At 42.9% G+C, this 25,950-nt stretch overlaps 1 protein-coding gene across 4 annotated transcripts in view; it reads left to right on the top strand.

The window, feature by feature from the left end:
• Nucleotides 1-25,950, top strand: part of DENND1B (DENN domain containing 1B) — a 278,593-nt gene that overhangs the window by 145,073 nt on the left and 107,570 nt on the right. For 3 of the 4 annotated variants that reach the window (XM_043922760.1, XM_043922761.1, XM_043922762.1), the window contains exons 8-9: nucleotides 5,196-5,249; nucleotides 8,532-8,642. In XM_043922760.1, coding sequence (XP_043778695.1) covers nucleotides 5,196-5,249; nucleotides 8,532-8,642 — 165 coding nt within the window. Of the gene's footprint in view, nucleotides 1-3,926; nucleotides 3,987-5,195; nucleotides 5,250-8,531; nucleotides 8,643-25,950 lie in introns of all 4 variants that reach the window. The other variant, XM_043922759.1, reaches the window with a different exon arrangement.

The following is a 25,950-nucleotide window of genomic DNA, read 5'->3' as shown; positions in this document are numbered from 1 at the left end:
CCCTGTCATGTTTATGATAATCGTGATTTCATTCTTACTGTTTCTAGTGTCAGCCCCTCATCTGGGTGCCCAACATTTAATAACAGTCAGTAGTCTGCAGTTTCTCCTTCTAGTCCTTTCTGTAAAAGACTGTCGGATTAAACTTCCTTCAACTATATAAGGGTTTCCCTAGTAGCTCAGTGGTAAAGAACCTGCCTGCCAGTGCAGGAGACCCAGGAGAACAGGTTTGATTCCTGGGTCGGGAAGATCCCGTGGAGGAGGAAGTGGCTACCCACTCCAGTGTTCTTGCCTGGAGAATCCCATGGACGAGGGAGCCTGGCAGGCTGTAGTCCCTAGGGTCTCAAAGAGTCGGATGACTGAGCATGCATCATGCAACCGTTAAGCTATAAAGCCCCCCCTGATGGAAATGCTTAGTAGTTCCCCATTTTCTGTAGAATTTGTCCAGACTCTTGGCCTTTCAGGACCAGCCGCTTGTTAGTCTCCGTCCAGCTTTTCACTTTTCCGTCTCACTTTTCTCCCCCTAAAGTGATTCTCTGCTCTGGTCACAGTGTTGTGTTCACCCATCTTCTTGAGGACTCTGTGCCTCCCTGGTTCCGCACCTTCCACTCTTAGTGACGCCTCTGTGTGGACCGCCCGCCTTCACTCTGGAGCTGGCTCGGTCCCCATCTTTGTGAACCACCTTCCTCTCTTAGTGACGCCTCTGTGTGGACCGCCCGCCTTCACTCTGGAGCTGGCTCTGTCCCCACCTTTGTGAACCACCTTCCTCTCTTAGTGACGCCTCTGTGTGGACCGCCCGCCTTCACTCTGGAGCTGGCTCTGCCCCCGGCTTTGTGAGCCGTTTCCTCCTAGGGCGGCACAGGGTGTCCTCCGCCCGTGTCTGCGTCCTCACCTGTTGCTTAGTGTCCAAGTGGAAGCATTCAGCAGTCAGGGGCTGGAAAGTGAAGGATAGCCTGGAATTTTCCACCCTTATCTGGGAGTCGTCTGCAGACGTGGTTGTAGGCCTGGGTGATTTAAAGGCCAGGACGTAGACAGGACGGAGCAGTGGTGAGGGCTGGCTGTGTGGAGAGGAGAGCAGAGACAGGAGGGGCTGGAGGATGGAGAGCAGTCAGGGAGGAGGGGCTGGAGGATGGAGAGCAGTCAGGGAGGAGGGGCTGGAGGATGGAGAGCAGTCAGGGAGGAGGGGCTGGAGGATGGGGAGCAGTCAGGGAGGAGGGGCTGGAGGACGGGGAGCAGAGGGACGAGGGGCTGGAGGATGAGGAGCAGTCAGGGAGGAGGGGCTGGAGGACAGAGAGCCATCAGGGAGGAGGGACTGGAGGATGGTGAGCAGTCAGGGAGGGGGGGCTGGAGGACGGAGAGCAGTCAGGGAGGGGGGGCTGGAGGACAGAGAGCAGTCAGGGAGGAGGAGCTGGAGGACGGAGAGCAGTCAGGGAGGAGCCCAGATTTGTCGTTATTGAAGCCAGTGGAGTGCAGGTTCACTGTGAGTAGGAAGGAGGTAGAAACAACAATGAAAAATGCCCAAGAGTAAGAAGAAAGGCTCTCGGCTTTCTGAAAATCAGTGTTTTTCTTTGACAGAGTTGTATTTATAATGTGATTCTAACACTTTGTTAACTGGTGAATAAATATACTGTGGGTGCTAAGATTGTAGAGACAGTTATTACAGAGAGGTGAGAAATAAAAGTGTATTCTCTAAGTTTGATTATCATATTTGTTCAGGAGTAAATATCTTATAAAAATACATATCAAATTCTGGACATTGAAGAATTTCACTTTTATTGATAAGAAGTATAAGTCAAAGACGTCTAGGCTTCTTAATACCTAAAGACTAGGAGATTTTAGTTTTTTAAAAAAAAGTCACTAAACGTGTGATGTGAGGCAAACAAGTTAACTTTTTTGAGGTATTTAGATATACCACAAAAAGCTATTTGAATGTTAGCTGCCAGTAAATTGAAATTTTGCTTGATATGGAAAGGATTTTTATTATATCTGAAATAATCTTGATAAAGGAATTTGAATGACTGTGTTGTATTTCTAGGTATGATAGTTACTTTTATAATTTAAGCCTTACATGTAAGCTTTTGAATCAATAGCCTGTGATAGGTTTCAAACCTTGTTAACCTGTTGTCAATGCAGTATTTTTGGTACTGGTAAATCCAGCTGGTGGATAAACACTTATGTAAAGTTCATATAGTGATTTCATTTGACTTCAGTAACAGGTTATTAACTCATGTGCCTGTGCTGTGCAGTTCAGTTCAGTTCAGTCGCTCAGTTGTGTCCAACTTTTGTGACCCCATGGACTGCAGCACACCAGGCTTCCCTGTCCATCGCTAACTCCCAGAGCTTGCTCAAACTCCTGTCCATTGAGTCAGTGATGCCATCCAGCCATCTCATCCTCTGTCATCCCCTTCTCCTCCCATCTTTAATCTTTCCCAGCATCAGGGTCTTTTCCAATGAGTCAGTTCTTTGCATCAGGTGACCACAGTATTGGAGCTTCAGCTTCAGCATCAGTCCTTCCAATGAATATTCAGGACTGATCTCCTTTGGATGGACTGGTTGGATCTCCTTGCAGTCCAAGGGACTCTCAAGAGTCATCTCCAACACCACAGTTCAAAAGCATTAATTCTTCAGTGCTCAGATTTCTTTATAGTACGACTCGCACATCCATACATGACCACTGGAAAAACCATAGCCTTGACTAGATGGACCTTTGTTGGCAAAGTAATGTTTCTGCTTTTCAATATGCTGTCTAGGTTGGTCATAACTTTTCTTTTAAGTAGCAAATGTCTTTTAATTTCATGGTTGCAGTCACCGTCTGCAGTGATTTTGGAGCCCAAGAAAATAAAGTCTATCACTGTTTCCAAGGTTTCTTCATCTATTTAACATGAAGTGATGGGACTAGATGGCTTGATCTTATTTTTCTGAATGTTGAGTTTTAAGCCAACTTTTTCACTCTCCTCCTTCACTTTCATCAAGAGGCTCTTTAGTTCTTTGCTTTCTGCCATAAGGGTGGTGTCATCTTCATATCTGAGGTTATTGCTATTTCTCCTGGCAATCTTGATTCCAGCTTGTGCTTCATCCAGCCCAGCATTTCGCAAGATGTACTCTGCATATAAGTTAAATAAACAGGGTGACAATATACAGCCTTGACGTACTCCTTCCCAATTTGGAGCCAGTCTGTTGTTCCATGTCCAGTTCTAACTGTTGCTTCTTGACCTGCATACAGGTTTCTCAGGAGGCAGGTAAGATATTCTGGTATTCACATCTCTTGAAGAATTTTCCACAGTCTGTTGTGATCTACACAGTCAAAGGCTTTGGCATAGTCAATAAAGCAGAAATAGATGTTTTTCTGGCACTCTCTTGCTTTTTTGATGATCCAGCGGATGTTGGCAATTTGATCTCTGGTTCTGTGCTGTTAATGACTGGCAAAACTCGGGTGAAGAAGTTTTGTGATGTCAGGTTAAAATTGATGGCCTTAGGAATTTTTGTTCCTTCACAAATGGAAAAGAAATTTTTTTCAGGTTTTCTATTAGAAAAATATGACAAATCTTGAGAAACGACTGTGATTTTCTTATTATTTCATTTTCATGAATGTTCCATCACATGAGTTTTCAAGACTTGACATTACAGCCCATTAGAATGTCACAGAGATTTTGTGAAATGTTAATATCTGATGCAACTGCTTGTTTTGAAAATATATTTCAGAATCATTAAATATCCAGAGAATACTCTCAGTTGAGAATGAAAGAAGATACTTCAAATTTTTCTAGCATAAAACTAGCAAATCAGCATTTAGAATACAATTACCGCTTTTCAGGTATTTTCAGCAGATAATGTGGCTACATGGGTTTTTCTCAAATACACAGCTAATCGTTGTGTAAATTTCTCCCTTGAAAGTAAAATATTCATTTTTTTCTCTCACGTATTGTAAGAACCAAGAGATATTTTTTGCCAGTGAGCAAGTTCTGAAAGAGCAGCCCTCCTTAGCACGGGTGAGTTCAAAGGACATTGGCTTCTGAAAATCATTGGGAAAAATCACTGTAAAATTAATTGCTTCTTTCACTGTCTTTAAGATTCACCCCAGTCCTTTGAGAAGTGGTAAATTTGCTTAATCATTCAGATTAAGCAATTCTTAATCATTCAGATTATATTTTCTGTTTATACTATCTTTCAAAGCATAGCACTGTATTTCACTTTATGAAATACAGTGCTTGTAAAAGTCCGTCCCAATACAAGTAGCTGATGGAGACCAGACCCACACTCACCGTCACGTCAGGGACGTGTGGTGTCCTGCTGGGCTCGCCGCATGGATGTGGTCACGTGTTTCATCACAAGGTTCTAGGACCTTGTTTTTCCACCTGTAAGTCACACGTTGTGGCTGTGCCCACTAGCCTTGCTCCGATGAGTTTGACGGTGCTCAGTATTGCTAGGATGATTTTCCCCCTTCAGTCTTTAATTATGGGATAATATTAACTAGGTCCTTGTGTGAGATAGTAAAATGATTTTGGAGATTAATATGAACAGAAAATAAAACGATTTTGGTGATTGAATTGCACTGTGATTCTGTGTGTGGTAAGATCTGGGAACATTCTGTGAAACGTCAAGGTACACAGGGCGCCTTTTGTGTAAATTCGTCTATGAACTAACTGCTGTATTGCTTTGAGTATTACAAAAGCTAATTAACATTTGTTTAGTGGGCATATAAAAGTCATATTTTGGGGTGAGAAATTACCCTTCAAGAAGTTTTAAATATTAAAAATTATTTTTTATTGCTGCTTTCTAAATAATACAGTGGCTGATATGTACAGAAGAGGTTTGTGATGACTCAGTCTTAATACATTTTGATATATCCTTGGGTAAACAAGCCTTTTCTCAGGCTCCCTAAACCAAATGTGTTAAAGTTATCTATCTTTCTATCAGTAGCATGCTTTTTTGGTCTTAATGCACTTTTCCTAAGATTATTATTTCAATTTTAAAATGAAATATTTTTAATCAACACTTTTCATATGAGAAACTTATTGTTAAATCTCCGGTAAACCTACTATCTTATTCAAGAATCTCTCAATTTCAGCAAATCCTGGGCATCAGTCCTTGATTTATCAATTTAGTTGATGTATTTTTAAAATTTTAATCTCAAATTATACATAATACTACCAGATTTTAATTCTCCTTTTCTTATGTGATTTATTTCCATTGACCAGCATTCCTGCTTCATTGCCCCTGATGTAACTGGACTACCAACCATCCCTGAGAATGTAAGTTTTTTATATTTTCTATTTTGCTGATATGGATTTTATTTATTTTGGTCTCACAGTTGAAGTATTTCTTGGTAGAGAAATAGAATACATTGTAACTGTTTGTGTTTGTGAGAAAAAAATGAAACAATTAAGAATAATGGTGTCATCTCTTTTTCTTTATGTATCTGTTACTTTACCCCCTTTACATCAATTGGAGATAAGACAGATTATATGAGAAAACTCTTTTCTGACATTTGAGATAGCTCAGTAGGATAGTCTGTACTCAGGTTCTGAGCTCCCTGGATCAGGCAGATGAGATGTCTCAGCAGATGTCTCTTGTGTATGGGGGAATGAGTGTGTGCAATGGGAAATACTTTCACACAAATAGTGACGGTAGTGAAATGGCCATAGTGTTTAGGTTCCTTGTGTATATAGCTCTGTTCAAATCTCAGATGTTCTCTATTCAGTATCCTGATTTTTAATTTAAGTAATACATATTTTGTAAGGCTTGAAGGATACTACCAGAAATTATAAAATTGCCACATTTTGCATTTTATTTAGAGTCCTGATTGTATCCTTGCTAGAAATATGTTCAGTGTTTTACTGGTTATTACAAGTTAAAATTCTGCAGAAAAGTTTACCTGGGTAAATGGAATTGACAGGTACACTTTTGGATACTGTGTGAAAAGGAGATGTTTCCTTTCGTAAGTTTCTTTTTTTCCAACTTCATTTTGGAAAGATAAAATGAACCACTATAAATAATTTTATCAGAAGTGAAGGAAACATCAACTCAGGAATATGTATTGTTTTTATATGTACTATACTCTGCTCTCCTCCCGAAAATGAACCTCCTGAGTGTTTGGGTTCCAAAAGCACATGGGTTGTGAGTGAATGAAGTACAAGAAGACAGCTGTAAATTTCCTGATATGGAAGCAAGGCTGGCAGTGGGGTTTTGAGTACAGATGAGCTCAGTTGCCTCCTGTGAGAAGATTGCATTCAGCCTGAGGTGGACCATCAGACTCACAGGTCCTCCCAGGCCCTCAAGTCCTCTGTGGGCAGGACCTCTGTTTGGGTGTCTGGAGGCTGACTGACTTGACATCTGCATGCCTGCCCCTCCCCTCGGGCTGTTAATGCAAGTCAGGGTCCCTGCCTTCTAGCCTCTCCTCTTTGTACCTTTCTTAAATTTACTAATAAAAAGCTAGTAGCTTGATTTAGCAGACTTCACTTTTTTTTTTTTTTAAAGGCTATGACTTTGAAAGTTTTAAAGAACCATTCTAAGGAAAAAGTGCCTCTGAGAATAGAAACTTTTTTTTGGAACTGAGAAAAAACTTAACTTTTTGTGGTGTATAGTCAATTAATAAGGTTGTGATCGTTTCAGACGAATAGCAGAGGGACTCAACCATCCATATACGTGTATCCGTTCTCTCCTAAGCCCCTGCCATCCAGGCTGCCACATAACACTGAGCAGTCCCGTGTGCCGTACAGTGGGTCCTTGTTGGTTATCCATTTTAAATAGAGCAGCGTGTACATGGCCATCCCAAAGTCTCTAACTAGCCTTCCCCCCATTCACCTCCATTAAGATATTTTATTTCTAAAAAGTCCTATTTAGGGAAGAGAAAAAGAAAAGCAAGGACCTATACATCAGGCAGCCTTTTGCATTATGAAATAATTCCCCATCTAGAAGGTACCTTTCTTTGAGATTACAGGAACAGTGTTAATGCTGAATGCCATAAAACTATGTTGCATGATGAACAGTGGAAATAGAAGGTGAGGTAGGCTTCAAATAGAGAAAACAGGAAATGAGTCTCTCCACCAAACGCAGCCTCACTTGGTGGTGGTCACAGGTTCTGTTCAGATGCCCTGCTCTGATTACTGGTTTGTCCTGAGAAAGTTTCTACCTCACAGAAATTGAAGAAACAATTGGATTTGGTGTTTTAGTGCTCAACTAAAGGTTTTGGTCTTCTGGGTCATAATCCCTCTACTCCTCCAGTTTTAGTTTATTGTCATCTCTTATATGTTGCTTTCTGATGCATTTGTTTGAGTACAGAAAATTAAAAATAAGTAGAAGATCTAAAGTGAAAGTTTATATAGGCTACCCCAATTTTGCTCTTACATGGGGAAAATAATTTTAAGTGGTAAGTCAAGGAGTCGAATTAAACTGACACTTTTATTTGGTTATAGTGGTATAAAGCTGGCCCGACATGGAATATAAACAAGATCCTCCTTCATAAAGACCCAGAGGTCTGCTTTATAAACCCGTCTCATTGCTAGGAAACCCTGTGGACAGAGGAGCCTGGTGGGCAACAGTCCATGAGGTCACAAAAGAGTTGGACACGACTTAGTGGCTAAACAACAACAACAAAGTTCTGTGGTTGCCTTGTATGAGTGCACAGTCTAGAGCAGCAGTCCCCATGCTTTTTGGCACAAAGGAGCAGTTCTGTGGAGGCCAGCTTTCTCATGAATGAAGTGAGGGGGAGGATGGTTTCAGGATAAGTCAAGTGCATTACATTTACTGGTACTTTATTTCTATTATTATTATGTTGTAATATATGAAGGAGATGATTACACAGCTCATCATAATGCAGAATAAGATCACCAGGCATTAGATTCGCATAAGGAGCACCCAGCCTGGACCCCTCCCACACGGCTTTAACCGTGAGATTCAGGTTCCAGTGAGAATCTGATGCCACCGCTGGTCTGGCAGGGGCCAGAGCTCAGGCCGTGATGCCAGCGATGGGGAGTGGCTGTAAACACAGATGAAGCTCCTCCTTGCCTGTCCACTGCCCCCTTCCTGCTATGTGGCTCCGCTCCTAGCAGGCTGTGGGCTGGTACAGGTTGATGACCAGGGTCTGGGGACCCCAATCTATCCTATCAAGTCACGGTATCCCTTGGTGAGTGGCTGGCACACAGAGAGAGACTCAGATGCACTTTCTGGAGCAGCAGTTCTCAAGTTCTGGGTGCCTGTAAGAAGCACCTTCGGTGCTTGTTGAGAAAAGGGATTCCCTAGGCTCCTCTCGCAACAGGTCCAGGTTGGGGCCAGGAAACTGGCTTCTTGTACAGGTGCCTGGAGCCGGGGAGTGGAGCGAGTGCTGATGCCCTGATCATCCTTGAAGGACACTTTCCCAGAGCAGGGCTGTGTTTCAAATAAGAACCGAAGGCTCTGTGCTTGGCGTGGCGTCGGACCCAGAACTGCATTTAATTATTAGCAATTTTTACTACTAACATTCTCGGAACGCGGGTAGCCCGCGGCGGCTGTCGCCAGTGTCCCCGCACCTCACGCGGTTGTCTTTGCCTGTGCAGAGGAACCTCACGGAGTACTTCGTGGCCGTGGACGTGAACAACATGCTGCAGCTCTTCGCCAGCATGTTGCACGAGAGGCGCATCATCGTCACGTCCGGGAAGCTCAGCACCGTGAGTACCGCCCCCCCCCCCCCCCCCGTTCTGCGCATGCTCCACAGGCGCCATCTGCATAGCCTCCTGACACGCGGCTTTAGTCCGCCGCCGAAGCACAAAGGTCTGATTTATGGAAGGCCTTCGCGGGTGCATTAAGTCAGGTTAATTATTTCTTCTTATCAGAAGATGAGGGGCGTTTCTTTCTTTTTTTTTTTTCTTTTTCACTCCCTGGAGTTCATTTTAGTGCCTTCTACCATATAAAGAATTCTTAAGAGCTATTATGAGATCTTTATTATTCACTTGAGGCTCTTTTTCCATTGGAGCCACTTGAAAGAAATCAAGGGGCCGGGATAATAGCGGCTACCCTAACCTGGTAATAGGTGGATTCATCTTTGTTGCCAAGTCGTGGTGGGGGAGTGGATGCTATAATAGTTCTGATTTGGAGAAGCTCTTCAGACTGATAATAACTTAAAAGTCAAAATAGCTTTTTTTTTTTTTTTTTTCCAAATCACAGGTTTTATGCCACTCACCGAAATGTTCTTTTGGAAGGTCTTCATTACTGTGGAAAAGGGAGGGAGAATAGAAGGAGTTTTCTTGGGTCCTAGAAAAATATTCAAAAGTATTTTTCTAGATTTCCTAATCTTTTTTCTTACTCTAAGCATTAAAATTAAATTTTTTGACTTAAAAATGTAATATAAATAGAATTATAGTTGTGGGTAATAAGAGTTATTTATTAAAAACATTATTTAATACCCCATGAATTACCTTCCTTACAAATTTAGCTAACTGATAAAAATAAGATACTATTTTTATGTTTTATTCCCTGGTAATACAAATAAAAACCTTATTTTATAATGTTTTAGTGTCTTAGAACAGAAGGAGCTTCAGGATCTCTCTAGGATACCTATTTAGGATATAACAATGAGAAAGGTTAGCATCACTGACTCCATAGACGTGAGTCTGAGCAAACTCTGGGAGATGGTGAAGGACAGGGAAGCCTGGTGTGCTGCAGTCCACAGGGTCTCAGAGAGCTGGTCATGACTTAGAGACTAACAGACTGACAAAGGTATTTTTCAAAGAAGGGTTAAATGGCCTCCTCAAGGCCAAGTAGATAGCTGGAGATGGGCAGTGTGAAACTGGGTCTCCTCTGATTCTAATTTTAGGTTATTTGCATTATTCTAAAGTCAAAGAAACAGTTTTGAGATTTTGAAATGCAATATTGATATGCTCACTTTTCAAAAAGAGTTGAAAATACATGCTTTTATGTACTGAGAAACTCCTGACATGCATTTGAAGGAGTAAGTGTGGAGAAATGTTATGGTTTTGTTGAGAATAAGTGCCAGTCCGTGGCGTAGGTAATTATTTACATTTTCTTAATGTGATATTAAGAAATTCAGTCTGAATTATTTGATGTTTTTTATAATTTATTTGCTTTTCTGCTGTTTTTAACTTACCACTGAGGTAAAAAAGAAATCTTATTTATCCTTTTTGTCACTTCCTCCTCATCAGTTTTTTTTCAACTAGTTTTTTTTTGGTTACCCTGACATTTCCTGCATTTATTTATTTATTTTTGGCCACACCGCACAGCTTGTCCTCATCACTCTTTTAAGCCAAGTTTTCTAAAATTATAAAGAATACTTCTACATGAATATTGTCCTAAAGATTAAGAAGATTGTATTTGAACACCTAGGAACCAAATTCTTGTCAAGGTTAATTCATGTAGCACATTTATTATGCGCCTACTGTGTGTTTGGCACAGTCCAAGCACTGAGGCCTCAGCAGTGAGCAAAGTGAGGTCCAAACACTCTTGAAGCTGAGCCCACCTGATGTGGCAGATAGAGACACGAGTGAGCGGATAGCCGTCAGGCCACGTGGTGCTGAGAGCTGGGGGATAAGGGAGAAGAGCCGGGGGAGGGGGTTGGAAAGCGAGAGCAGGTTCCAGTGACGTGCCCTGCGGTCCGGGAAGGCCCTCCCGGGAGGCGGGACCTCTCCCGTGAGAGGTCCGAAGGTGGCATCGGAGTAAGCTGTGTGAGTGAACGCGGTCTGTATAGGGACACGTTAGAAATACCTCTGATGGGACACAGTATGGAGATCCCTCAGAAAACCAAAACCAGACCCAGGGTGCAGTCCAGCAGTGACACTCCCGGGCTTTTATCTGAAGAAGACAAAAACACCAACTCAAAAAGGTGTCTGCACGCCTGTGTTCATTGTAGCGTTATTCACAACGGCCAAGATAAGCAAGCAACTCAGGTGCCCCTTAGAGATGAGTGAATAAAGAAGGTGAAGTGTGTATATAGATATGTATACACACACAAACATGCATACAATGGAGTATTTCTCAGCCATAGAAAGGAATAAAACCTTGCCATTTATAATAATATGGGTGGGCCTGGAGGGTATTACGCTAAGTGAAATACTTATGCTGTGTTGAATCTAGAAAACAAAACAAACATAACAAAACAAACAGACTCACAGATACAGAGAACAAACAGGTGGTTGTCAGAGGTGAGGGGGGTGGGAGGAGGGTGAGTGAAATAGGTGAAGGGGGGATTGAGGCACCAACTTCCAGTTATAAAATGAACAAGTCACAGGAATGTGACGTACAGCAGAGGGAATATACTCAGTGACATTACAACTTTGGTGACAGATGGTAACTAGAGTTACTAGTGTGGATCATTTTGTAACATATAATGCTCAGTATCATGTCCAACTCTTCATGACCCTATGGACTGTAGCCTTGCTCATTCATGCCCAACTCTTCGCAACCCCGTGGACTGTGGCCCCACCAGCTCAGTCCATGGGATTCTCCAGGCAAGATTACTGGAGTGGGTTGCCATTTCCTCCTTCAGGAGACATTCCTGGACAGGAATCGAACCTGCAGCTCTTGCGTCTCCTACTTCGTCAGGTGGATTCTTTACCACTGAGCCATCTGGGAAGCCCTTTGTCATGTATAAAAATCCCAAATCAATATATTGTACTCATGAAACTAATATAGTATAATACTTTAAGTCAGTTATACTGCAATTTAAAAAAAGAAATCTGTATACATATAAATATTTTGTGAAAAAATTTTTTTGGTAAGTAGTATAAAATACTGGTGTTGCTTTCCACTGTAATTTATAAACACCTCTTAATGTCCAGGTAACTCTTCTTCCACTCAGCTTTTGACTTTCAACCTGGGAGCATGGGAGTTGCAGTAGTTGTAATCTCATAGGGTTGCTTTAAAGATTATGGGTATGTGTACATGCACACACACATGCACACATACACATAGGAATGTGCATGCACATATGTACGTATGAAGTGCTTAGAGTTTTGTCTGTATAAGAGTAAATGACCATTAGCTATAAATTTATAGTAGACTGGATCTGCAGTTTATAGTAAAAATTAACATGCCTATCCTTTTACTTTGTTTGAATTAAAAAAAGTAAATTAATTATTTTAATAATGTTATTATAACATTAATTATTAACTATAATATAAATATCTATTATAATATTAATTATTAAATATTATAACCAACTATTATATTATTAACAAATATTAATTTAATGATTAAATAAATTATTATTATATAATTTGATTAAATAATTAAATAAATTAATAAAGGCTCAGTATTAGGGAGTTGCTTCTTATATTCGAGGTAAACTTAATACCAGTTGTTTATGAGAGTTCCTGAAAACTTGGTGGTGGTGTCAGCTCTCAGTTAACAACTTTGCTTTGGTTCACTGTCTGGGGCAGGAGGACTGATAAAAGAAACGTAATTCAAGCTTGCTTTCATGATCTCCTCACCCTTCTTATGTGGAGGAAGCTGCATTGAATCTAGCTTAACAGATTTCATGCACACACACACATACACACACATGCTATAAATTCCAGACACAGTAATGTTTAAGGTCAAAGACTAGTACCATAACATAAATTAGAAATAAGCTATTTTTTAGAAAGAGTTTAGTGAAATCTCTGAAACAGCCAAGGAAGGAATATTTAATGTATCAGTGAACTGAGGTTAAAAGACTGCTGTCCATGAAGCTTCTTACATTCTTATAGGACTGTGTATACCATAGAAACTGTTATGTGCTTCATGCAAGAAATTGTGTTGTGCCTATTTTCAGTTGTTTTTAAATCGATGACCAGATTATTAATTTCTAGAAGAACACATGTAAGTTGTCTTCACATCTATAATTTTATTATAGTTTTGGGAACTTTGGATTTACATTTTGATGGTCGTAATTGTATTAGAATGGCGTTTGTCAACTTTATAGCTTTCTGGGGTTTTACTGGTGATCCACTGGCAGACAATGAGCTATTTGAGGACCCTTTCCTTTAGGTATTGTTTGTAGTCAAAATTATACTTTGTAATTATCTTTTTAGTGATAAACTTTAAAGAAACAGTTTAGTCTTGAGATATGTTAGCAAAAGCATCAGGAATATTGTTTATGTTTTAATAGTTTTTCACAGGTTTTTCCTCCTTTATGTTAAGATGTATCTTGCTAGGGCGCACTGCTGTACTTTTCTGTGTCTTTGAGTTGAATGGATCAGGACGTGATCGGTCGTGTGTTCATCCTTCTGATGGGCGTGTTATCCGATACCCAGGGAAGGGTTCCTGGCAACCCTGAGCAGGAACACTGATTTTGTGCATGCCGTGGGCAGACCCTGGAGGCCCAAGCCCTAAGCGAACAGCAGACAAGCAAGAGCGCCTCAGCCCAGAGTCTCCTGATTCAAAGCAAAGGAATAAATCATGACATTACAAGGGGGTATCCGCTGACTTATTGCTGTTTTGTGACCGGGGGTAGGGAGAGATTGCTGTTTAAAGCCGTGTCATCGGCTCTCAAGTCAGCCGGGCGTGAAGCCTTGTCATGTGCTCTGTAGCTGTGCCCACCCAGACTTCCCCTAACTAGTCAGCTGGGGCCGCGCGTTCTGTCTGCGGCACCGGGCTGCCCAGCGTCTGACAGCAGCCCTCTCGTCATCCTGTCAGTGATGTGTTAACCGGAGTGTGTCCTCGTGGCCTGCAGAAGCAGGTACAAGCGACGCTCCCTTCCGAGCAGCTGTCTGCGTGTCGGCTCCCACGCCGACCAGCATTTGGCGGGCGGGCACACCCTCGCGGCGCCCGTGAGTGCATCAGTCACAGAGCGCTGGCTGCGGGCTCCACGTCCCACGCCCCGAGTGCCCGAGTGCTGAGTCACTGTCCTCTCCTCCTTCGTTATGGTCGCCCCCAGGCGTTTCAGCATGTGCTTTCCCCCCTGCTCCCGTTAATACCATCCAGGGCCTCTGCAGAAGGACACCCTGTGATCCCCGGGAAATGGGCTGGCGAACTGCAGACTCACAGGTGGGGTTGGATGGAGGGGGAGTCTGGAGGTCCAGCCTCTCCATCTGGGTTTTCCGTCGTCTGCACTCGTCCCTGAGTGGCACCACCTGTATCCGCATTTCATCTGAAGCCGGCTGTGCAGAGAACCTTTCTGGAGACCAAGAACTGAACAGTCGGGGCGAGAACAAAGATTACCCAGTCTCCTCCCCACCCCAGATGATGGAAGCGTGTTTCCCCCCTTAACGATTTTAAAGCTATGGCAGAGTGGTGCGGTTAACAGTTATTACCCCAACCTCTCAGGGAAAGGTAGTCTGGAAACAGCTTTTGGGTTTTTATTTCTTCCCAAAGCCCACAGCAACCAATCACATCAGCTGACCCTGCAGACAGTGACTCTGCTGATCAGCGTGTTATTTTACTTGATCCTCTTCTTTGGAACACTGTGTTTTCACACCTTGCCAAGTGGATGTGGCCAGTGTGCAAGCAGGACTGTTGAGGCAGTTGTGTGACACTTTGTGGGAAGTTATGTGTGGAGGAAACTTCTCAGATGGGAAAACTGCTTGTGTTTGCATCTCCCAAGTCTCGGGGTGATGAGAGATGCTTTTCATAGAAACGAGGACATAAAGGGTCAGAACCGTGGTGGTGTGTGTGTGCAGTAATTTAATCATTTAATTGTGACTATCACAACAGTTTATAGAATAACCTTTGCACTAATTACGTAATGTAATATGAAGTGTTCACCTGACATGGAAACTGTCAGGACAGAAACGTGTCTTATTGCCCCTTTGGCACTTGTCTCTTTGAATAATAGTAATTATAAATAGTAATGATGTTAAAGGTTTCTTCATAAATTCTGAAGTTTACAAGTTGAGGGCAATTTCCATACAGTCTTTAGAAAAAGACTTGTGTTCAGCTGTCTTCTACTAGATTTTAATTTTTTTTTTTTAAACTATGCCCAAATTGCAATTCCTTGGTGGGAAAGTTATCCATCATCTTGTACCCTTTCGGCTATATGAGTATCTGTCTTGTTCAGTCTGTACTGGAACTTGGTTTGGTATCTTTGGGCCTTCATGTAGTTCTAAGTAGGACACACTGCTTTCTTCCCTTGGAAAGGGGTATTTTCTTCGCTCATTGGATGTTCATGGTGCTCAGGGAGGCTCCTGCCTCTTGTTGTGTAGAAACAAACTGATTTATTCTTGGTCATGGAGATCAGTCGCTCCAGCCAGTAGATCAGCCCCAGTTAGCCTGCTGGTTCAGTGGCGTTTGGAGGGCCAGATGGCATCTCATCATCCTGTTCAGGTGGACGCCTCCCGTCTGGAGGTCCGGTCTCCAAACCGGAAGAGCTCTGCTCAGCTGGGGCAGAAAGGAGAACTTGCCCAAGGGGTGGTGTTAGGTGTGGTATTGTGGGGGCCACCCCACCTCACCCCGACCCCTGATCCCGTGTCTTCAGGCTCTGGGATAAGCAACACCATGAAATGTTTTCTGATTCAGAGCATGTCCTGCACCGTGTAAAACAGAGCTGCCCCCTCCCCGCCAAGGGTGCTGCTCCCCACGGGGGACATACCTGGGTCTTGGGTGCGCAGCCCCACTTCCAGTTCGGCCGGTGGCTTCTCCGCTTGAAGAGTGGGCGGGAGGAGTCGCGGCCACGGCCCTGAGCCTGCCGTCACTTTGCAGTTCGACAGATAACCCTGTACGCAGTGCCGTGCCCTCAGGCGTGTGCATCTCTGAGTCCGGCGGTGGCCGTGCTGGCAGAGATGGCAGGTCCTCACCCAGACCTTCGTCCAGCCTGAGCCTGACCAGGCCTCCTCCTGGACGGAAGAGGTGCAGTGTCGTTAACTGCTGACACTGCGTGGCCCAGCTGCTTGCCAGGGAGATGCCTCCCTCGAAGCCTCCTGCCACCGCACCTCCCGAAGCAGGTCCAGTGGCCCGCCGGGGGCCGCTGGCGGTGTCGCCCTGCGGGAGCCGGCCTCCCAGGGCCCAGCATGCATCCACCCTCCTGCCGCGCGTCTCAGGGCCTCTGCCCTGTCCTCTGCCCCCGCCCAGGACAGCACAGGTGCCCCCAGGGTGCAGGCGGGGAGCGGAGAGGGAATGCAGGGCGGGGGGCAGGCATGGAAGGCACCACTTCCCCAGACCTGTCACACCCCCGCAGCTGACCACCGTGATAAATAGTGTCACGGGAAGAGGGGAGTGAGTTAACAACCTGAGGAGCAAACCAGGAACTTGCTTTTCAAGGAGACGTTTGGCTTTGGTTGAGTTTTCCAAACAAGAGTGTAACGGTATTTATTCATTTAGTATTGATAAAATACTCTTATTTGCCAGGTACTGGGAATTTCAAGGTCATTTATGATTCTAAGTCATAAATAATAAATTAAATCGGGTCAGTCAAGGCCGAGGCAGCGTGGCTAGGACTCTGATGTGGGAAAGGTAGGAGAGAGGGCGGTAGGTTAAAGAGTTGACTCCAGTATCACACCTGGTTCTTGGAAGGAAGTTGGTGTTTTGTCTTGGAAATATTTACTTGTGTGTGTGTGTGTGTGTGAGAGAGAGAGAGAGAGAGAGAAGTCGTGCTACAAAATTTGGCTGGACAGACAGGCAGTGGCCAGATTGTGAAGAATCTCGTTTGCTAAATTAAGGGGTTTGGATTTTATCCAGCAGACTGTGGGCAGGCAAATAGGGGACATGCTGTGACCAGCTTTGTTTTGGGGACGGGAACTCTGGTGGTGTTATATTAGTAGAAGAAAACCAGAGTAGGGAAACTCTGACTGACAGGCGTCCAGTGAAAAGGCAGTCACAGCGATTCAACCAGAGTGGGCCAGCTCCTGGATGAACAGTGACCACGAAAGGCAGATGAGGTTGGGGTTGAGAAACATGGCTAATAAGGGGACGTCTGCCGTGTGTAGAGCCTGCTTGAAAGCAGGTAAAGAAGAGGGGCAAGTTTAGACTGACAGAAAGGACACACGCTCACCAGGTATTTACCTAGTGTCTGACGCAGCGGGGCCGAGCCTGCTGCCATTTGCTATGAGAAAGTGGTGACTCTATGGAGTGTGTGTGCGCGAGCACATACACACACACGCGCGTGGATGCTCATGTGCTTGTTTATATATTTGTGCTCAGTTGCTCAGTCGTGTCCAATTCTTTGCAGCCCCATGGCCTGTAGCCCACCAGGCTCTTCTGTCCATAGACTTCTCCAGACGAGAATACTACAGGGGGTTGCCATTCGCTTCCTCAGGGGATCTTCCTGACCCAGCGATTGAACCCTGTCTCCTACATTGCAGGCAGATTCTTTACTGTCTGAGCCGCCAGAGAAGCCCATGTTTATATATAGGTGTATACATGTAAAAGTCTTTGAGGTGCATGCCAAATACACATATATGTACTCTAAGTATGTATGTGAATATTATATACAATGTGAACAATACAGCATATAATATATATGTGTGCAGTTTTTCATTCTCACTCAATTATATGTAATTTACGAATGGTTAGAGTCATTTTGCTCCACTTGTGAAGATTCAGACACTCCTTTGGGGCTGCCTTGCACCTGTGGTTGTCTTTCCGTTGCTAGTGGTTCACCATCAGTTTTGTTCCTGGTTAAGAGATATTTTTAGGTTATGATTTTCAGAGATGCCTAATGGTTTTAGAGAATAGGTTCAGTCAATTAGGTTTTATTTATTGGTTATTTGGACCATGTCCCTCAATACGGTAGTAGTGTGATTTTACCAATATTATCTTCTAAAATTAGAGCCAACATTTGCTGGATCATTGAAAAAGCAAGAGAGGTCCAGAAAAATATCTATTTCTGCTTTATTGACTATGCCAAAGCCTTTGACTGTGTGGATCACAATAAACTGGAAAATTCTGAAAGAGATGGGAATACCAGACCACCTGACCTGCCTCTTGAGAAACCTGTATGCAGGTCAGGAAGCAACAGTTAGAACTGGACATGGAACAACAGACTGGTTCCAAATAGGAAGAGGAGTACGTCAAGGCTGTATATTGTCACCCTGCTTGTTTAACTTACATGCAGAGTACATCATGAGAAACGCTGGGCTGGAAGAAGCACAAGTTGGAATCAAGATTGCCAGGAGAAATACCATAACCTCAGATATGCAGATGACACCACCCTTATGGCAGAAAGCAAAGAAGAACTGAAGAGCCTCTTGATGAAAATGAAAGAGGAGAGTGAAAAAGTTGACTTAAAGCTCAACATCCAGAAAACTAAGATCATGGCATCCAGTCCCATCACTTCATGGCAAATAGATGGGGAAACAGTGGCAGACTTTATTTTTCTGGGCTCCAAAATCACAGATGGTGCAACAAAATGCAGATAGTGATTGCAGCCATGAAATTAAAAGATGCTTACTTCTTGGAAGGAAAGTTACAACCAACCTAGACAGCTTATTAAAAAGCAGAGACATTACTTTGTCCACAAAGGTCCATCTAGTTAAGGCTTTGGTTTTTCCAGTAGTAATGTATAGATGTGAGAGGTGGACTATAAAGAAAGCTGAGCGCCAAAGAACTGATACTTTTGAACTGTGGGGTTGGAGAAGACTCTTGAGAGTCCCTTGGACTGCAAGGAGATCCAACCAGTCCATCCTAAAGGAAATCAGTCCTGGGTGTTCATTGGAACGACTGATGTTAAAGCTGAAACTCCAATATTTTGGCCACCTGATGTGAAGAACTGACTCATTTGAAAAGACCCTGATGTTGGGAAAGATTGAAGGCAGGAGGAAAAGGGGGCGACAGAGGATGAGATGGCTGTATGGCATCACTGACTCAGTGGACATGAGTTTGGGTAAGCTCCAGGAGTTGGTGATGGACAGGGAAGCGTGGTGTGCTGCGGTTCATGGGGTTGCAAAGAGTCAGACACGACTGAGTGACTGAACTGTACTGACTGAAAATTAGAGATTTATGTTTCAGTTCATGATTACTCAGCTGAAAACATTGGATGATTTCATGTAAGCCAGTTTTTTCTTTTATGCTGAAATTTACTATGTAACAGATGAAACAGTTGAACAAGAGTGATCTCCAGGTTTCTTCCTCATTGTCAGTTGCAGGATTCTTTAATTGTATGGTTTACTTCTTAAATAACTGCCTCATTTTTAAAGTATAGTTTATATATAATTCACATGAACGTCCTCACTTCCAGTCCTCTAGAATCCAGTGTCTGGAAGCTTGTGTGGAGAGAAGGCAGGTATGTTTGAGCTGTGTTACAGTGTCAGGCTCCTGAATATTGTGGAAAAGCAGATGGGTCTCCTCTAGGAAAAGCAAAACTGCTGCTGAATCAACTTGAAGAGTGTGAACTAGAGAGCAGAGAGAGCAGTAAACTTAGTGACGAGAAAGTCACGGAGGGGAGGAAATGGATTTGCTGGCGTGGGTGTTTCTGTGCAGCATGACAGCTGCAGAAATGCAGAGTTGAGGCTCACTCGAGTGTAGGCTCCTGGAGGGCAAGGGTCTCATCTCTCTCGTTCATCATCCTGTCCCCAGCACCAGTAGCAATGTCTGACACCCGTGTCCCCAAGACTAGTTGTGTGATTTGGGGCAGCTGTTTAACTTTGCTTCGGTTCCCCCACCTGTAAAATGGACGAAAGCATGAGTACATGAAAGAAGCAAGCCAGCGAGACAGCGTTAGAGCTGTTTGGCTCTCCAGCCAAGAGATGAGCAGAGCTTTCCCAGGGACTTGGGTGCAGGGAGGTCAGGATGAATGTTTGGTAGTGAAACAGCCGGACACACCGCCCTAGAGGAGGAAGCAAGAGTGGAGTATAAGATGATGTCTTACTATAAAAAAGCATTGAAAAGCACAGGGTACGCCAGTCCCTGTCTCCTTTCATGATACGGGATTGCTGTTTCAACTGTCAAGTGGAGGGTTGGAGTTTTGCTCTAGTAAGAATGTTGCATAGTTGGAATAACCTTGCAGTTTTCAGGTAGCCAGTTGCTACCTTTCTTGGCCCAAACTTTTAAATATGAATGTAAATTAAATGCTTTTAAACAGATGGTCTCTTTATGCTTTCCACTAAAATTTTTTTCATTCCATGAGGAATTTATCGCTGCAGCAGTTTATCCTGTGTACCCATAACTGTTTATAGCACTTAGGTTTCTGAGTTAAATATTGATTCACTTAAAAATCAAATGAAGTCTCTAATCAATAATTCTTGCATTTTATGCATAAATAAATTCCAAGGGGACATAGGTATGTCCCTCAATAATTCTTATGGAACTTTAGTTGCAGGCAGAGGGACTTTTACAGAAAAAAAAAAAAGACTCTGGCTAAGAGACGCAGAGCCCAGAGTAACAGGAGCAGTGACGGGTCAGGATGAGATCTTTACTTGTAAAGTGTGTGAATTAGAATCGTGCTGTTTTCTGTTGCGGTTGTCACACTCAATGGACCGTCTTCCTGTCGTCTCCTTGGAAATCTGATAATGAGTTTTTTTTCCCTCTTCAAAATACATGTTTACCGAATCACTTAAAACATGGCCTAGTTGTATCAGGGGGCTGATTTCCTTTAATAAATATATAGTTTAACTTTCAGAGCAAAGTATAAGTGAGATTTCACATCACAAAGGGAAGGAACTTGGGTTTCACTTCCAACTAAGTATACTTGCAGATCGAGATGATGACTCATAGAATTTTCGTCAGTTCCCTCTGTGACATTTTGGAGAGACTGCTCTGTTGGTTTCCTGCAGACTCTGATGCCTGGGGAAAGTTTTTTACATTGCACCTCTATCATAGATTTTGAATTTTTCATTTAAAGGTCAGCTGTTCTTGTTTGTCTGTTCAAAGACTCCTTCTCTGCTATATAATTAGTATAAAATGTTTTCAGCCACTATATATTATTCAAAGCCTTATAATGATGGGGATTTTGAATCTTTGTATATCAAAAGCCAGGTTAAAATAATAGTTATTGTATTCCGGAGCCTCTGGCATTGGTATCCTGGCTTTGCCACTTGCTAGTTGTCTGAAGTGAAGTGAAAATGAAAGTTGCTCAGTCCTGTCCGACTCCTTGCGACCCCATGGACTATACAGTCCATGGAATTCTCCAGGCCAGAATACTGGAGTGGGTAGCTGTTTCCTTCTCCAGGGGTCTTCCAAACCCAAGGTTCGAAGCCAAGCCTCCTGCATTGCAGGCGGATTCTTTACCAGCTAAGCCACGACAGAAGCCCAAGAATACTGGAGTGGGTAGCCTGTCCCTTCTCTAGCGGATCTTCCCGACCCAGGAGTCAAACCGGGGTCTCCTGCACTGCAGGCGGATCCTTTACCAGTGGAGCTCCTTGTGTGACCTCAGGCCAGTGGTATAACTTTCCTGCAGAGTCCTGGTCTGTGAAGTGGGCATAATGATGCTAGTACCTAATTCATAAAGTGGTTGTAGCATAAACCTGAGTGTGTCAAGTGCTGAGAATGTGCCCGGCCCAGGGCCACTTTGCATCATGTAAACGTTTACTCCTCACTGTGGTCAGTGACAGCATAGCCCTTAGACTTGTGGCCACAACGGGAAGGTCCAGTTCCCTTCATACTGTGACTCAGTTCACTGTTAGCAACCTTTGTTGTCAGGTTTCCCCACTTTCACAGGCCCCAGGTCTTGTCTCTTTCACGTGGCTTCCATATATACTTATTTCAGAGTTGTACTCTATAGGAAATACATATCCCTGTGAGTTTATTGTGTGTGTGTTAGTATGTTGGGTCTATATAAGTTTGGCATATTGAGTATGCTTGGTGAAATTATATGTGGATTTATATATTCCTCTGCCATTTAACAAAGGTGATAAGGCTTTTTTTTTTCCTTAAGCCTTTATTTGGTATCTTTTCTTGTTTATTGGTACATTTCATTTTTGTTCAGTGACAGCAGTGTATTCCTTCAGTCTCAAGAATGTGATGTCTTCTGACCTAAACATCGAATCTTCTTCTCCCCTATCCCCTGGTTTCATGAAGAACCGTGGTGGTAGAGAAACAGCTGATAAGTGTCAAAAGAGCGCTGTGTGGGTCTAGGCCGATCATGAACCTACAACTACCTAGAATCTTGGTTAATTCTAATCAAAGAAATGGGATTATCATTTCCCTTTAAGCTTAGAGATTCAGTGCATCATAGGTAAGCTAAAAGTAAGAAGATTCTCCTTCTTACTTGGCTTATTTATCGATCTCATTTCTTTTTTTTTAATTGCCTTGTAGTTGATTTATAATATTTTGCTTGTTTCAGGTGGGCCATATGGTTCGGTGTTTCTATAGATTCTGCACCATTTGATCTCATTTCTTTACAGGCCTTCATTCTCCAAAGCAAACCTCTACAGCTCATCGTTTGCTTTCCTCCATCTGCGAAGTTCTGGAAATGTTCTAGGGAACTGATTTGTTGTGACAGTCAGCACTGTGTTCAGAGGTGCAGACAGATCTCATCTAGAATGAAACCTGGCGTCTTCACTGGGTCCCGGGAGTCTCCTCAGCTCCGACCTGCTTCCTCTCTGACCTTATCCCCTGCTGCTCCGCCGTTTGATCCAATCAGCTGAGCCCCCCGCTGCTTGGTGAAGGTGCGAGCCTGCCCCCCCCCAGGATTCCTGGATGCCCCTCTCCCCGAGTGCACGCCTCGGCTCCCATCGTTCAGTCGGGTCCCAGTGCACATGTGGCCGCGCCAGAGTTTGTCCCCCACCTCCTGTCACTCTCTCCCCTCTTAGCCTGCTTTAGGTTTCCTCACAGAATTCACCTCTAACTTAAACGTAAATAGATGTTTTACTTGTTTACTGTTTGTTCTCCGCACTGATATGTAAGCTTCATGGACACAGGGGCTTGTTCTGCATCCCTGTCCCTTTGTTGTTGTCGTTGAGTCATTAGGTCGTGTCAGACTCTTTGCGACTCCATGGACTGCAGCACGCCAGGCTTCCCTGTCCTTCACCAACTCCCAGAGCTTGCTCAAACTCATGTCCACTGAGTCGGTGATGCCATCCAACCATCTCATCCTCTGTCGTCCCCTTCTCCTCCCATCTTCAATCTTTCCCAGCATCAGGGTCTTTTCCAGTGAGTCAGCTCTTGGTATCAGGTGGCCAGAGTATTGGAGCTTCAGCTTCAGCATTAATCCTTCCAGTGAATTTTCAGGGTTGATTTCCTTTAGGATTGACTGGTTTGTTTTTGCAGTCCAAGGGACTCTCAAAGAGTCTTCTCCAGCATCACAGTTTGAAGACATCAATTCTTCAGTGCTCAGCCTTCTTTATGGCCCAACTCTTACATCCATATGTGACTACTGGAAAAACCATAGCTTTGACTAGATGTACCTTTGTTGGCAGAGTGATGTCTCTACTTTTTAATATGCTGTCTAGGTTTGTCACAGCTTTTCTTCCAAGGAGCAAGAATCTTTTAATTTCATGGTTGCAGTCACTGTCCGCGCTGATTTTGGAGCCCAAGAAAATAAAGTCTGTTTCTATTACTTAGTAGAAATTTATGATGGCACATGGCAGGTACTCAAAAACTTTGTTGAATTAAGTGACTAAGTTATTATAATGTTTCCAATTTCACAGTTACCTACTGTGCATTAAATTTTTCAGAGATTATCTTTAGATAGATTTTGAAGGTGGGTCTGAATTATTGTCTAGGTAAAGTGTTCTGTTAACCATCTGTATGGAAAAAACAATTCTTAACCATTACTAAAAATGTAAAGTGTTAGAATTGATCTGATCTAAGAATAAAGAAGTTAGATCTCTCTGAGACCATGTTTTCAGATCATATAGCATGTGTTTCTTAAAGATGAGGAAACCGGGGTCTGGGTCTATTTGCGGGTGTGTGTGTGTGTGTGTATCTGTGCTGTGGGTGTACCGGGGTCTGGGTCTATTTGTGGGTGTGTGTGTGTGTGTCTGGGTCTATTTGCGGGTGTGTGTGGGTGTGTCTGGGTCTATTTGCAGGGGTGTGTGTGTGTGTGTGTGTGTATCTGTTTCTGTGCTGTGGGTGTGCCAGTTACACAGACTCTCAGCAGCAGTGCCCTGACTCTGTGATGTACTTCATTGTTATTACCTTGTACAACATTGTTATTATCTTGTGCAATATAACTTCTTAATTTCCTAGTAAATTTATTTCTTGGCTTTTTTTTTTTTTTTTTTACTTCCAACTTACTGTCTCATCCACAAGCATATGCTATGATTGTATATTCTCTGTGTTCTTAAGTCACATAGTTGTTACGCAGTGCTGGGTGGGCATGAACGATCTGATATATTTCTGCCGTCTTTGGAAATCTCCCCTTCGATGTCTGTGAGTTAACAGAATCAGTATTTGCAAGAGCGAATTCCTTAAAGTTCCACCTAAACCTGACATGTTTGCATTTCTTTAAATAATTCATCCTGGTTGCTTAGGCCAGAACCTGTGGGTTGGTGGTGGGAAGTATTTTCACCTCTCCCTGTGGCCGATCCCTTGCATCTGGGAGGTTGCTGAATCCTGCAGAGCTTCCTTCTTTCCTGGAGGGTCTCAATTAGCTGATGTGACCCTCTACCAAATGCTGGCCTTTGCAGAAAGTTTGTGACTTTGCTTCTTGTTGCAGAAATCGTCCTCTAAGAAACCAGTCAGATTCATCAGGTGAAACTGTGTCTTATTAGCGAGCAATTCATGACTTCCCCTAGGGATGACCATCAAGGGCGTAGGGGGAAAGTCTGTAGTATTTAATATGGTGCTTTGGACTCTGGTGTACCCAGTAAAATAGCTTAATGTTGTTATAATTCCTCTTTTTGAGAATGCATTTTCCCTCCTTTTACACAGTTAATTATTTTCTCAACAATGAAAAAGAATAGTTTCCTTTTAAAAACAGTTTTCAATGAGCTGTTTTAAAAAGCCATCTCTCTGCAGATGGAGAAATCGAGTAAATTAAGTGCCTTTCACAGCTCCGTGAGTGCTTTTAGCCCATCAGGTGACACTGAAGCCTTTAAAGTTGCCTCATCACAGCCGGGGAGCACAGGCAAGCTAAGAATTGACACCACTGAGATCAGCCCCATTTCCATTTCCCTCTGGTTCGGCTATATAAGAGAAGTCAGTGTGGTCTGAAACTGTTAAAGAGAAGCATCTGAATGCCTCCTAGTGGTATACTGTGTGGGCTAATTAAAAAATTTTAAAAATAATACTTACAGAAGGAATATTTTAAAATATTAAAACTTATAAATGCAAAGTACTTAAATCCTGTGATGATAACATTCCAAATGGAACAAATACATTTTGTGCTATATAAAAATTAATTCAAAATCTTAACCAGAAAAAATACAATACATATGATGAAGATGACTATATGTTTAATCAAGATTTTCATTTTTTGGTTCAGATTAGATTATTGTAACTGACTTTTAAAAAATTTAGTGGAACTATTTTGCACTTAAATATAGACAAATGTTGCTACTAAGATTGAATTGCTTTGTTTACATTTATCCCTTCAATTTGATTACTGTATGAACTTTAATTTCTTTGTATGATAAAATAGAAATAATGGCGTATAGAAATTTTGTGGTGCATTTTCAGATGGTTTTATTTTTTAATTCCATTTTTCAAGTTGAATGGAAACTTTTATTCATCGTCTTGAAAATGCAGACTATAGCAGAACTTTAAAATGAGGAAGAATGCTGATTTAAATATTGCTTTAAATGCTTAAAAAAAAAAAGGTCTCAAGACTTAGAGAAATATAATTTAAAATGTAAACGAAGTCACAGGGAAATAATTCTGATGAGGGTCAGTAGGAGGGATGGGGGAGAAAATAAAGCAATATCCCTTTGTTAAGCATTAAAAAAATATTTAATTAACTGCTTGCCGAAACAAAACAATTAAAATGGCAGTTACCTTTAAAATAGCATCAGTGTGTCTGCAGCTGTTGTGGTATAGAGCTAGGAAGCACGATGTTAATCTGAAAGGAGCAGTTTAAATATGAAATTATGATGTCCTTGGCTGCCTGCGGTACAGCTGTCAAGCTCGGGCAGCGCGCTGGTCAATGGTGACATTCTCCGTGTCAGCGAGCAGCGTCTCCTGATACCATCACCCGCGGTTCACACGTCTCGGCGGCTCCAACTGTCGAACGCCGGG

Source organism: Cervus elaphus, chromosome 14, assembly GCF_910594005.1.
Source record: "Cervus elaphus chromosome 14, mCerEla1.1, whole genome shotgun sequence".
NCBI lineage: Eukaryota > Metazoa > Chordata > Mammalia > Artiodactyla > Cervidae > Cervus > Cervus elaphus.
This window is presented reverse-complemented; position numbering and strand designations above follow the sequence as displayed.